Here is a 14711-nt window from a genome sequence, read left to right as displayed (position 1 = left end):
TTTAGAATGGAAAAGCGGTCAATCACATGGGTCCAAGATTTTGCAGGATCATCTGCAAAATTGAGTGAAAAAGTTTGTCCCTGAGCGAATACCCAAGTTGCTCCTGAAGGCTGTGCTGTGTGAAAACGGAGAGAAAGACAGAGCAGAGACGTGTTGCAGTATAAAAATTCAGAGTTCAACAGGCCAGCAGTGAAGTGTTGCCGCTCAACCCACACTCTACTTTCCATAGAGCGTTATGTTCCTCGCTGTGTTGGATACCGTGGGGATCCGTGGCACAGAAACTGGAGCTCCGTGGAAAGGGAAGTAGGTCAGCAGCAGAGTATTTTGGAAGGAGAGCGGGAGGCAGCGAGAGGATGAGTTACCTCCGGACAAAGCTGTAGCCCACATGGACGTGTTTTCACTCAGGCAGCCTCCTCCACCGGCAGTTTGTCTTTGTCTTTCTCGCCCTTGCCTCCTCTGTCCCTGCAGTGTGGCTTTCTCTCACGTGGTCCAGTTCAGTTTCCCAGAATAGGTTGATTTATTTATTATTTTTCTGCTCCAAATTTCAAAACATTAATTTAGAAGTTTTGAAAAGACATTTCTGTTGAGTTTTGTGCCACATGTTTAGCAACCCTACATCTACAAAGTAAGCCACTGGATGATGATGATGATATTGGATATTGGAATATGAGTTTAAAACATCCGTAAACCCTTTACTTTGGTGTTAATAGTCTCAGTCACTAGTTTCAGGTCTTCTTCGGTGCAGCATAGAGCCAGTTTAATAATTCATAGAGTCAAATAGACCATAAAGCAAGGTATACTTTCAGGGTGTATATATGTTGCAACTGATATTGGATGTCACATGGAGGCAAGTGGAAGTGGAAGTCACCCTCTCCTCCAGATATGATGTCTTCTGGATTAAAATGGCCAGATAAATAATTTCAGGGCTTCGTGGGGAGTTGACACTGGAGACTTTATTGAGACTGAACCTATTCAATTGAATTGTATTATTGTTGGGCCCTAGAATATGAACTTTTAGGAAACACATTGTGATCAAAATCTATTTCAGCTTTGGGTTTTATCTCTATATAAGAAAACATCTTACTTTTTAATGTTTTATGTTTAATGTTTAGCTCTCACTTCCCTTTGATTTCAGACTGAAAAGAGGATGTGTTCAGTTGGTATCTGTGCAGCAGCAGCAGTCACAACTGGATGAGAGTGTTTCACTGTCTCTTTGGTGAATGTGCCATTATTAGTCACCCACACAGCACACAGTGTGTGCTGATTTAGACTGTTGTTCTCTGTGTGTTCTGTCACTAAGGAACCATGTTTGTCTATGTGTGGTGTATTAATCATACCATAATCATATTGTTTATTAGGTTACTGTCAATAGTCCCATCCAGCTCCTCAGAAGGTTACTACAGTTTAGATTTGTTTTGACCTGAATTTCTTCCATCATGCTTTCAAAATGGGATTTCAGATTTGTTTCGCTGATGTTTCAGACACGGTGGTTTTCATCAGGGGAATTGAAAGATTCCTCACTGACACTTCACTAAAAGACTAAAAATAAAAAGAAAAACTTGACATAGTCCTCAGGTTTCCTTGCTGAAGCCAACCTTGATTGAATAGCCACTGGGGGACGATTGTGCTAGTTAAAAAACAAAGTCAGCTTGAATGGAGGCTTACTGGAAATTGATCCACCTTTCCCTTGATTTACATCAGCAAACATTTCCATGATGAGTTCATGGTATCATTTGCTAGTGTCAGGACTCTGACTGGGCAATTTAATGAATTGGGGTCCAATTTAGAGGAAAACAGACATTTAAGTGCAGCTCAAATGAGTGCTTGTCAGTTGGTGTTGTTCATAGGAGCTTATAGTTGCAGGTGACACCTCTGAATTTCCTGTTTAGCAGCTACTCGAGCTACAAGCTGTGGCACGCTACAACAGCTGGTTTAGCCAGAAGACACTGTTAGCTACTACTTTAGCTAGAAGACACTGTTAGCTTGTCTTACTGTTAAATGTTTGTTTTATATAAAGCATGTTAAGTTGCCATTGTGTATGAAATGTGCTAAATAAAGTTGCCTTGCCTTGCCTTAGCTGCTACTTTAACTAGAAGACACTGTTAGCTGCTACTTTAGCTAGAGGATACTGTTATCAGATACTTTAGCCAGACAACATGGCTATAGCAGATGCTACATGAAAATTAATGCTATAAAACTCAGGGACAAATGCAAAATGGCCTTTTTCACGTTCTTCTTTCTCTTCTCACAAACCCTTTAATATTATTCAAGCCTATTTCAGCAACTTTTTACCAGCCAACAAACAAACAACCTGGTGATTAGACTGGCAAAATAGTGAATAAAACCAGTTTTATTTTTGTAAATCTAGTCGTTAATATTAAGTTTGATTGCCCTGCTATGTCTTGCCAAAGATATAAATAAAATGATCCACAGTCGCATGGTTAAGTGCTTCATTGCCACTTTAATTAGAATAACACAAAGCTAGATAACGCCGTGGATTTGTCACAGAATGAAAACGTGTCAGGTCATCTCCCGGTGCTTCTGCAGCTTTATCAGGTTCAAGTGAGATAAGCTGCACTGCAATCAGGGTGACCTGCCTTCTGCATACACTGGCACACTGCTGAGTTAGTAATAATATTTATTATGAAGCAATTTCACACTGTCAGGAGGTTAAAAACCACCAGGAGGATATACTTCCAATCAAAGTCCCCAAGGGCCATTAAGCTCGCAACGCATAAAAGGATGACGAATGATTAGACCTAAACACAAAACAGACTCATAACTCAGCCTGTTAGGACCAAAGTGAAGACACATCATGTTTTCAAGGTCCTGGCAGTGAGCCCAGACCTGTGGGAGTCACCTGCGTTACAGTCCCTCTATAACAACAGTACAGTTTAAGGTTCCCTTTGCCAACAATTTGATTACATGATTGGCAGGAAGAATGGTAATCAGTCCAGACATAGGATGTAAAACCTTCTCACCATTGTTCTGCTGTGTAGAACACGCTTTAAACACTGAAGGGAAACAACACTATTGACTAAAGCTTGAATAGCCATCAGGGGGCGACTCCACGGATTGCAAATACAAGTTTGTTTCAGTGTAAGTCATGAGGAAATGAGCCTAATTCTCACTTGATTTAGTAAACCTTCTCCTGAGGAGTCAATGGTCTAAATTCTTCAATGGAACATGACACCATTTGTTAAAATTAAGTTCCCATTTTGAAGAAAACAAGTGGGTACAGAGAGTGAACACCAGTGTGGTTGGCAAATAATATTGTCCAAATGGTGCCTGGTTGTAGGTGAAGCTTCTGAACTTCTGGTTGCAAAACATCAACATGAGGCCATCCAAATCAGATCCTGGGGGCCTTAAAACGGGAAGTGGCTGCTTTACCCCCCAACAAGGGCACATTGACATGCAAACTAGAAGAAGCAAGAATTGACCTTCTGATTAGGATGAGCTCTACCTGCTGAGCCACAGCCAGCTCTTGATAGTTCAGTAAGCACGTTTACATGCAGTCTGGCTATTGGACAACTCACATCCATAGACTCAATTTCCTGTTGGCCTTTACGCCATCGAAAAACAAACGCGAAGCAAACGGTGAGCTGGATCGTGCTGTGGTTCTGTATTTTTCGTACCTGCTGTGCATGATAATCGAGAGTGGGTCTTCTCTGCAGTTCAAGCCGATGCCATGGCGTTGTTTGTTCTTTTCAGTTCTTTCTTTTCCGGGTCAAAGACCAGAGTGGAAAGTCCAGTCAGTTTAAGCGCATACATGCAGGAGTAATTGGACTTTGAATCAAATTATCTAGTCCAACTAAGAAAGGTTCGATTTTACTCGGACCAACATGTTTACATGACGCTCACTGAAAACCAAACTATTGTCTTAGTATGACTAAAATGACAAGTAAGACTGACTGATGAAGATACCATAGTGGTTTAGCTCTATTGTGTCATCAGGGTGAGGTGCTCACAAGGTTGCCAAGTTTGTGTGACTGCTCTGACCATATGGGTTGACTGCACTTGGGCCTGGTAGGACAATATGTTGACCAACACCGACCCCCCTTTTTAAGTAGGAATAGAACTACGAACATGAATGCAACCCCCCCTGCAGAGGTATGGGAAGACTTTTAACTGGTGTCCTCTCAGACTGGGACATGGAGAGGTGTGTGTGTGTGTGTATGTGCGCACATAGGTGGGTTCCTCTTCCCCTCACAGGGAGCCTCGGCGGTTAAATTTAGAGCCATAAAAAGCAACCCGAGCCTACACGAGCACGTTCATGTGGAAAAACTCTAAACTATTTTCTTCCCTTCCCCTCATTTCATTTGATGTGTGACTCTGTGATGTTGACATGAGAGGCTTCCTCTTGCTCACTGTATTTCCTCTCAGAGATGACTTGGGGGTTACACGAGTTCAATGAACTCTTTATTGTTTCTCAGAGACTGTTGAGCAAAACATGTTTTGCTCAACATTTCTTCATCTGCCTTGAAGAATGTCTCTTTATTTACCAAACTGCACAAGTCCTGGGGCTTCTTTCTTTCTTAAAATAACTGTGTGTAGAGCAAAGTTACCACTTGACATGTCATCATTAAGTCGGTACTACTTGTGTTCTTTTATTACAGAAAGTAAGTGGCAGTTGGACATAAGTTCCACTATTAGTATTGTTTCGCTCAGTTTGAATTCCATGCGACCTTTACTCACATTAAGATCTGTCCCTCCATATACGTCCACTTGAGGGCATCATAAAGTCATGTATAGTCAGAGCTGAAAGCTGCTGCACTGAAAGCTTTTGTTATGATGTTTTCGCCTCAAAGAGTTTCACCCTTCTTGTAATTTGTCTTGCTTGATGTTGGTGTTTGTGCTTGTGAGTTCTAAAGTGCTAACAGTTCTTTCTCTCTTTATGTGCTCGTGCAGTTCTGCGTGGAGTTAAACCAAGGAACACTGGCCAGCGTACGGAAGTGGAAATGGCCTCGAGGGACGTGGAAAAGTGTTGTGTCCGAAAAACCCACGGGACACTCAAGCAAGGTACGGCAGCCATTTTTTATTTTTTTTATTTATTTATTTATTTTAACCAGCGCTGATTACACTCTTAGCACACTGAGTGACACATGTCAGAAAACACAACACCTTAATTTTGCCTTTTTTGTTGTAGCTGCTGTGCCAAAAACACATTTTTTATTGAAATATGTCAATCTCGTCAGTCCAAAAAAGATGAACTGGCCTGAATCTTGCCATTTTAAATGATTTTGTTTTTTAGTCCCGGTTGGCAACTGTGCTTGAGTCTGACTCTGGTATACCTGGTATAAAGCATGCAGTAGTAATTCAACTCCCAATCACATTGTTTGGTTATTGATCATCAGTTGACTAACATGTGTTTTAAAAGTCCAGCTTTAGTCACATTAACTACTTTTAAGTATAATATTGCTACTATATTAATTGTGTCGTGTCAAAATGCTCACCTGGTGGAGCTTCCCTGCTAATCTGTCTTATCAAATAAAGGCATTGGCCAGAGATGTAGAGAGGACCAGAGTTCATGTCCTCAGTATTTCAAACAAACAGCATGTTCTTTTTGAAGTGCTAAGGTAATGGGCTTATGTTCTGAGTTAATATCTTATCACGCAGAAGTCAAATTAATGGCTGCTACGCGATAAAGACGCCACACAGTGTGACGTTAAACATCATCAGGGTGTTAACAGTTCATTGTTTCATACTATTGGACTTCATTTTCCATTTGGTGTGAAATTTTATGTAAATTAACACTTATTTGTATGCTTAAGTAGCAGTTTTCCCCCACAGGGATCAGTAATGTGTTTTTAAATATCAAACTGCACTTTGAATAAGTAAGAAAATGTTGTCCCTCTGAAAACTGTGACTTAGCCTCATTAGCTGACCTTTGGTATATAAGTAGAAAACAGAGGACACTGGTGTTACCCAGGACAGGATAACCTCCAGGCTGATAATGAAGCAAAGAGCGCAGTCAAGCCACAGTCATGAAATCTATATAACATTTGCCTCTCAGTGAATGTACCTCTTTCTTATCTCTGCACAGATAAACGGTCATAATTCTGCTGTAATTCATGCACAGAAATACACTCTAATGGTTTTTTTTACCAGCTCTCAAAGCCTGGAGACAATTTCACATATTTATCCCTGTGTTTAAAAGCTGGTCAAAAGTGATTGTGATGATGATGATGATGATGATGATGATGATGATGATGATGATGAGACAAATGTGATAATCTCCCGTGATCCTCTGTTTCCAGGGAGTGAGCTACTCTGGTTTTTTGTGGGACAGCTCGGCTGGCGTCGACCTGAAGGACGCCACAGTGCTGGAAGCGCCTGTTGTCAACGGCAACGGCAGTCAGGCCTACCCTGTCCTCTACCTGGCTCACTTTTTGGTAAGTGCCAGTCACGTCTAAGAACAGAATCACAGAATAAACATAGAGTAAAAAAAACCCACTGCATTTTAATTTTTCGGTTTAATATAATATTTTTTAGTAAAATAGAGATGTGGGAAAGATGCCTCACAACAAAGAAACCACTTCAAAATCAGCAAAAAGTATTTTTTCCAAACGTACAAAATAAAAGAGCATTCATGACTATAGAAGTACTCATTTGATGGAAACATCTGTATCTACTAAATAATTGTTCACTTTTTCTTTATTTAGTTTTCATTTTTAACAGATTTTCTTCCCTATGGTGGCCTGCAAGTGCAAACCATTATTACTAAACGTGCAATACAAAGCTTGAGACAATTTTACATGTTCGAAATCACATTTATAAAATGCAAATCACACTTACAGTTTCTGAAACAAATTTGACTGATACCAGCCGACCACTCTTATAGTAGCACCAGTGGCTTTCAACCTGGCTTTCAAAATAAGAGCCAGTGGCTTTTTACTACTTCTTTTTATCAAACCTTTGCCGCAACGTTCACTACATTAGTTAATTCTATGAAGCAAAGTAAAATAAACATTTGAATGTCATGTCAAGCCTCATCTTGACTGTTTGTATGTTAAATAGCCACTGTATTTTTAAAATATTGTTAATCAAGACTTCTTTTTCCCCTCTCCTTAGGTTGGTTCATATGAGCTGACCATGGTGAACGTGCACATGAAGGCCACAGCATCGTCATCAGCAGAGTCTAACGGCAAAAACCACAACACAGATGAAGTCAAGTGTCAGCGACTCTCGCCAAGTATCCAGGAGACACTCAAAGGTCTGTTGGTTTAAGAAATCACATATGCTAATCCTTAGTAATCTGAAATAATTCAACATTTTACTAAATTATTGGTTAATCATGTCACAGGCAACCGGTTGTAATGTTGGGGCTGATTGGTTTATATCACAGGCTTGACCAGGAGACTGTTTAATGATGAGATAAATCAGAGAACGTGTTCTTAAGATATAGGGTTAAACATTTGTTAAACAAAAATGTCCTAGTATAGCATGTCAACAAAAAAGGTCAAAATACAATATACATATATCAAATTGTCAAAAATGTAGCATCTAGTCTGGCCAGTAATCAAAGTGACCATGTCTTGGCCAGCAGGGGGTGTGCACAACGCTCTATGTATAAGTACCTCCTACAACCACACTTTTGAACATACTTTATTTAAGCATGGGTACAATCACACATTCACAGCCCTAACAAAACAATTCAACAACATAAACAAATTGCAAACTCTCCCTTTCTGCTCATGTAGTTGAACCCACCACTGTCTAAAGTGAGCAATCACAGGTAAAATCACAAATAAAAAAATAGAAATAGCTTTCATCTTTCCTATGGAGTTTATTATTTTAGATAATATACTAGGTCCAATGTTTTTTTTTTGTTATTCATATTGTGTGTAACACATTCATACCCAAGAATGTAGCTTTATGTAGCCCGTTGTGGGTGAATGTTACATCTGCAAGGTAAAATTCTTAGTTAGTTGTCATGGCCTACTTAAATTCAGGAATCAGTAGGCCAAGTGGGAGGTGTAGAACTATCCAGCAGGCAAAACTATCATTCTATTTATCTATTTATTGTTATAGTTAGTATCAATTCAATTCAATTTTATTTGTGTAGCGCCAAACCACAACAATAATAATGGTGGTGATATGCATCATATGGATAGCCTCGAAAACTGGACAAAGAAAGAGAGAGAGAGGGAAGGAAGGAAGGAAAGACACAAACTAGGGAGAGAAAGTACAAAGAAACAAAGCACTGTTGCCTTTAATGTGCATCATCAAAGCTCTTTCGGTATATATTAACCTTCGTATGTGTCTTTGTAAAACTATATCATCAGAACCTGTACGACTTGTCAGTTTTACAACCTAACTGCTGTCTAACTGTTGTGTGTGTGTGGAATAAATCTTCATAAAGACACTCGAGTTGTTCCCGCAGTACTTGTTCTGGTTGCCCTTTCCAGAAGGGATTATTGAGCTGAAAGGATCAGTCAGTAAAAATCTGGACAGTTGTACAACCAACAAGTCATACAGGTTCTGATGATAGTTTTACAAAGACACATAAGAAGGTTAGTATATAACAAAAGAGCTTTGATGATGCACATTAAAGGCAACAGTGCTTTGATACCAACTATAAATGGAATGATAGTTTTGCCTACTGGAAAGTTCTACACTTATAGTATCTCATTTTTAATTTCCAATTAAATTCCTTCCATAGTGTGGACTATTTATGATTTTAAGTAAGTTATTAAAAAAAAAAAAAATAAATAAGGATTTGAACCTATAACTTTAGACCTTGAAATCAATGTTTGGCAGACAAAGATATTTGACAAACATTGAGGAACAGTTTGGCCTTGGGATTTTTAAGTGGTTAATAAGTTCTTAACTTTCATGTGCTTTTTGGGAATTGAACCATGTCTTTAGATGTACAAGTCAATGACAAACACATAGAGCTAAACAACTTGAAACTTAATGTGTTCTTCTTCTTTTTGTCTTGTGTATCTGAAAATGTGGGCTCTTACTTGTGAGATGAAGCAAATTGTATAATCCTGCTATCGTATGGTTGTGGAACTGAACCTGATAACTGCTGGACTACAAAAACCTTATGGCTGTGAACAAAGCCACTTCACCGTGAATTCCTGCTGCGTTTGGGGTTTTTCGTCTTATTTCAATCTTCACTTTGGATGTTTTCTTGTTCTTTATAAGAGTTGAACCTATGACCTCAAAGATTCACAGCAGTGTTCTTATCCACTGAGCTACCTGTCCTACACTTCTTTTAAGTTTTCTTCAAGCTTCAAGTTTCATGCTTTTGAAATGTCTCTAAAAACCATCTACTCCAGGGAGTTGATGGTTTCCTCGATTTACAACCACACTTGATAAAACCTGAACCGAACCTTTAAGTTGTAGATATGTTTTTAGATATTTCGTGTGGGTTGTTGTCGTAGGGCTGGCTCGATACCACTTTTTTGTATTCAATATGATTCCAGTATCACAACCATGACTTTTTGTCATCATGACTGCAACACAATTGTCCAAACAAAGAGACTTTGCTCCCCATTCTTAAAAATGGTATACATATTTTTTCTCCACAGCTGAGAAGGAGTTGGTGGTGCTGGGAGACTTCGGCTGCCCGCCTCAGAGCTCAGAGCTGGACGTCCTGAGGAAGGAGAAACTCTGTGCCCTCGTACCATCCACGCAGTTCACCAACATCAGCACACGCTCTCCACAGGGCAACCAGTGCCTGGATAACATCTGGGTCAGCCGCTCCTTCAAGAAGATCTTCTCTGGTGGGTGCACAGACTCCAGTTCACATGAGTTCCCAACAGGTCAGGTCAATTTCAAGTCCCTTGAGACCAGAAATTCCTCCCTGACACCAAACCTGGAGCTAACAATATACTTGAATAACCACCAGGGGGCGATCTATAAAGGTCTCACTCTCTAGGTCTTTCAGGTCTTCTTCAATACAATATATGTTGATTTTGTAAATTATGTTCCCATTCAGAGGAAAATAGAGTGTTTTAGAGACATTTATCCATCTGTCCATTGTCTACCGCTTCATCCTCCACATGAGGGTCTCAGGGGCTGCTGGTGCTAATCCCAGCTGACATAGGCCTTTCGCACTATGTCAGCTGGGATTAGCATCACAGTCCATCACAAACACAATTATTTGGTCAGGATACATGTAATATTATGGATTGATATATGTATGTTATCTTCTCTCCTGACAGGTCAGTGCACGGTCGTGCGGGAGGGACTGACCAACCCCTGGATCCCCGATAACTGGTCGTGGGGCGGCGTGGCGTCGGATCACTGTCCCGTGGTGGCGGAGTTTTACGCAGACGTGTCCCCGAAAGAGCTGAGCAGACCCGGCACGGCGGCGGTGGACAGGAGAGACATTATGCCCAAACACGAGCGGTGACAGTAGAGACAGTAGTGGTTGAGTGACATTCACAATGAGACTCTGTCCTGTCGGGAACCTGTGCTGTCGTCGAGCGTCCTGATGAATGTGAACAAGTGCCAAGATTGCCTTTTTTTGGAGGGGGGGGGGGGGTCAGTTTATCAGTGTATCACAGTGACTGGTAAAGCCAAGGAAGTGAAGATGAAAAATATATATATAGATATATATTTATACATATATATGTATGTATATATACATATATGTGTATATAAAAGGTGATTTAAATGCAGAAATGTGCCAAACATTTTCTATATGTATATGAAATAAAGACAAATTGATATATGTTCCTCCTGCTGCTGCTGCTGCTGTGTCTGAATATTAATCATGATCCGCAATCATCGCGTGAATGTTTATCAGTGGAGATAATAATCTCGCGAGAGCTGTAAATTATGTAAGCAGACATCTGTGTCTGTATTATACGACCTCTGAACTGTTAACAACGTTTTGTTTTCTTTTCCACATGTTTCGTCTTTAAGGTGAAGGGCTGTACAGACTTTTATTTTTTGTTGTTGCAATAACTCACAATAAGGTTTTCCATCTTCCCTGCTCAGTTCTTGTCAGATTGTGTCACATTATTCAGAAGTGGCCGAGTGGCGCCACCATGTGGCAAGGAAAGCGAGGTGTTAAAGAAGTAAAAAAAAATGGAAAACAACCATTTGCATTTGGATAATTTTGATCCATCGGCGGATACTTGATTTTGATATTGAAACACGGAAGACTTTTAAAACAGCAGATGGATTAATAATAAAAATAAAAAATGTATAAACTTAGTTATTTACTGATTCTATATTGTGGTTTTCCACGTTCCCTGTTATAGCCCAGAGGTTTCTTCTACCAGCAGGCCACAATCATCAGGGTCACACTGTGCTTCTGGGAAATGTCACTTTTTTTTACCCATGTGCTCATCATCTGTTTTTCATTGTTGCACAAGTCCCCACAGAGAGTTCCTGTGACTCTGTGACCGGGTTTTTAACCCTAACCCTAACCCTGTGAATTATGAGGAGTGTGTCTTTTTAAAGTCAAATCTAATCAAAGGTGCACAGGAGAGAACACACAGCCAACAAATCAGAAATCATTCCAACACCAGATTAAAAGAAAGACACAACATTCAGTCATTGTCAACACACACACACAAATATACGTATGTAATATATACATATGTGTATATATATATATATCTATATATATAGATATATAGATATGTGTGTGTGTGTGTGTGCTAGGCTGGATACTGTTGGTATCAATATACTAATAAAGTTATATTCCCTTCTAATGTGCAGACTAGTGTTATACACACACAGCACAGCCGGGGGCAGTAGGAGAACATTCAATGATCTTAAATACATGGAGAGGACATATCTTCAAACAAACATAAAATAAAAAAGCCTTTTTTTCTGTATTATTCCCAATAATAGTTGTAACTTTATTGATTAAGTTTCAAAACCAAAATACTTGGTTTTGAAAAAGTTATCAGGTAGTTTAATTTTACACAATTGTGCAAAATGTTCATCACTTGAAAAATAAAAGCATTCTTTTATCTAATTTTTCCAGTGTCATCGCTGTTATTTCAACGACATAAATAGTGACACAGGTCCAACTGACATCTGAAATCTGTCCCATAAAAATGTAAATTTTACTGTACATTCCCATGCTTTTCTGCATTATTAATTATAGTATTTTGGAAACTTTATTCCATAAAACTGTTTAAAGACTTTGTTGCATTAAGTAAGGTAAAACAGTCTAAAGCCCTCTAGGTGTGTGTGGCTTAATGTTAAAAACAGAAATGTGATATATCACATATATAGAATGTCCCTATACTAAGAATAATATTGCCACATACTGTATGTCACCTACTTTATATATTGATATGTAATACAGTACGTATTATCATTACACATATCACTCATTGATTGCTGCAAGGAAAATATCAATTCAAAGACTGACTCAATATTGTATATATATATACGCTAAGCTAACTCCTAAAATTAATATTTGAAGCAGCAACACATCAAACTGTGCATACCTATTAATGCAAAATGTTTAATTTGTCTTGAAAACTTATATATAAAATATATATATAATATTGTGTTTTTCTTGTTTTTTTTTTCTACTTGTTGAATTCACTTGTGGTTCAGTTGGATTTAATTTTGTCGTGGTCAATGTTTAATTCACTTTCCCTTATCAGTAATATTTCACGGTTATCAGAAGCTTAATTACAAAACTTTTTAAAAACCTTTATATATCCGTTTATAAAGTACTCACAGCCCTTCTGCAGTACCGTCACAGCCCACCAGGGTGAATCTTAGGAAATCACTGATATGGTTTAAAAAAATGAGTTTGAAAAACCTACATATTTCAGACAGATATATCATCCTGCGTTCAAATATGTTTTATACATACATGTCATTATGTCATAGATTGTGTACTAGATCCCCACATATGTGACATATGTGGGAATCTGTTACACATGCATATATATAGATATAGTGTATATATATATATTTAGTGTATATGTTGCTTATGCGGTCACCTGAGGGAACATGTCCTCTCTCTCTCTCTCTGCAAGCTGTCACATTAGTGTTGAGGAATGATGGGAGCGTTTGGCACACGACGACATGTGAGGAGCGAGGAGAAACACTCGCCTCGACCTCTGAAGGCCCAGCCGAGGAGCTGCTGCTGCTGCTCAGCTGCGTTAAAGCGAAACCATATGAGCATTGATATGCACAGTGGGCATACACCCGAGGATTACTTTACACAGCTACTAATTATCCTAATTTGTTAGGTAAACACAGTGTTTTGCTGCGGGACCTCGAGCAGGACCAGCGGATGTGGTGCATGTGTAGCACAGGACCGAACCCTCCTGCTGCTCCTGCTGTTGCTCGTGTGTGTGTTTTTGTTTTTGTTTCAACCAGTTCTCCTCTCCTCCCTCTGTGCACATGCTTTCTTTAAATTTATTTTCACATTTTAACATACACACATACAGATCTCCCACACTGCCTATACCCTCATACTGCCTTCACAAAAAGGAAAATAATCGTAATAAAAAGAGGAAAAATCATTTCCCAGAGCGTGTGTAACTGTTTCAAGTGGATTGTAACGGTTCATCTCAACCATCCGTGAGCTATGAGGAGGTTGGAGTCTGACTTTCATGTCGCTGCTGTACATTTCCTGGCAACACACACACAAAGCTATTTCCAATTTTTTTTTGAAAGTGACTTAAATATGCTCCAACTGCTGTTTGGTTTGCTAGCGAGCAAATTTATGGCTCTAATGGGGGAAATTACAAATCACTGAAGTCCTGCCAAAAAGGTTTTACATTTAGTGCACAAATAAGTCACTGTAAAATAAAAAAAAGACGAGCAGCACTTGGTACAGCAGGTGTATATGTATGTAATTTCTGTGGTGTAAAATGAAGATGAATCTGTATCTATTGCTTTTTGGCATCATTACTTCACCCTATGGATTGGGGGTGAAGTATTGTTTTTGGTGGCTCTGTGTGTGTGTTCTTCCGCAATTGCTGCACTTGCCAACATGACGGAGGGCGCCAGAGGCATGTTGCGTGAGTGGGGTGAAGTCTGCCATCTCTGATTGCCTTTTTTCGGCTGTCGTCCAAAATGTGACAAAAAAGTCATAGTTTTGAATGTCCTCCAAAATTTGAAAAATTGTCATAGTTTAGTATGTCGTCCAAAATTTGACAAAAAGAGTCATAGTTTAGTATGTCGGCTAAAAAGTCACCAAAAAGTCATAGTTTAGTATGTTGTCCAAAATTTGATAAAAAATGTCAGTGTTTAGTATGTCGTCCAAAATTTTACAAAAATGTCATAGTTTGGTATGTCGTCCAAAACCACCAAAAAAAGTCATAGTATAGTATGTCGTCCAAAATCGGTCAAAAAAGTCATATATAGTATGTTGTCCAAAATCGGTCAAAAAAGTCATATATTGTATGTCGTCCAAAATTGGTCAAAAAAGTCATAGTATAGTATGTCGTCCAAAATCACCAAAAAATGTCATAGTATAGTATATCGTCCGAAATCGGTCAAAAATGTCATCGTATAGTATGTCATCCAAAACCGGTCAAAGATGTCATAGTATAGTTTGTTGTCCAAAATCACCAAAAAATGTCATAGTATAGTATATCCTCCAAAATCGGCCAAAAAAGTCATAGTATAGTATGTCGTCCAAAGTCGGTCAAAAAAGTCATAGTATAGTATGTCCTCCAAATTAGGGGAAAAAAGTCACAGTATAGTATGTCGTCCAAAATCACTAAAAAATTTCATAGTATGTCATCCGAAATTGGTCAAAAAAGTCA

The 14711-nt window shown here is 39.0% G+C and overlaps 1 protein-coding gene across 1 annotated transcript in view; it reads left to right on the top strand.

Moving 5' to 3' along the window:
• eepd1 (endonuclease/exonuclease/phosphatase family domain containing 1) overlaps positions 1-11944 on the top strand; it is a 30460-nt gene extending 18516 nt beyond the window's left edge. The window contains exons 3-7 of the mRNA XM_058619370.1: positions 4909-5019; positions 6258-6392; positions 7072-7213; positions 9537-9731; positions 10173-11944. Coding sequence (XP_058475353.1) covers positions 4909-5019; positions 6258-6392; positions 7072-7213; positions 9537-9731; positions 10173-10363 — 774 coding nt within the window. The 3' untranslated portion in view covers positions 10364-11944. The remainder of the gene's footprint in view (positions 1-4908; positions 5020-6257; positions 6393-7071; positions 7214-9536; positions 9732-10172) is intronic.
• The last annotated feature ends 2767 nt before the right edge of the window (positions 11945-14711 follow it).

Source organism: Solea solea, chromosome 20 (genome assembly GCF_958295425.1).
Source record: "Solea solea chromosome 20, fSolSol10.1, whole genome shotgun sequence".
In the NCBI taxonomy this organism is placed as follows: Eukaryota; Metazoa; Chordata; class Actinopteri; order Pleuronectiformes; family Soleidae; genus Solea; species Solea solea.
Note: the sequence above shows the minus strand (reverse complement) of the source record. Positions and strands in the feature narration are given on the sequence as shown.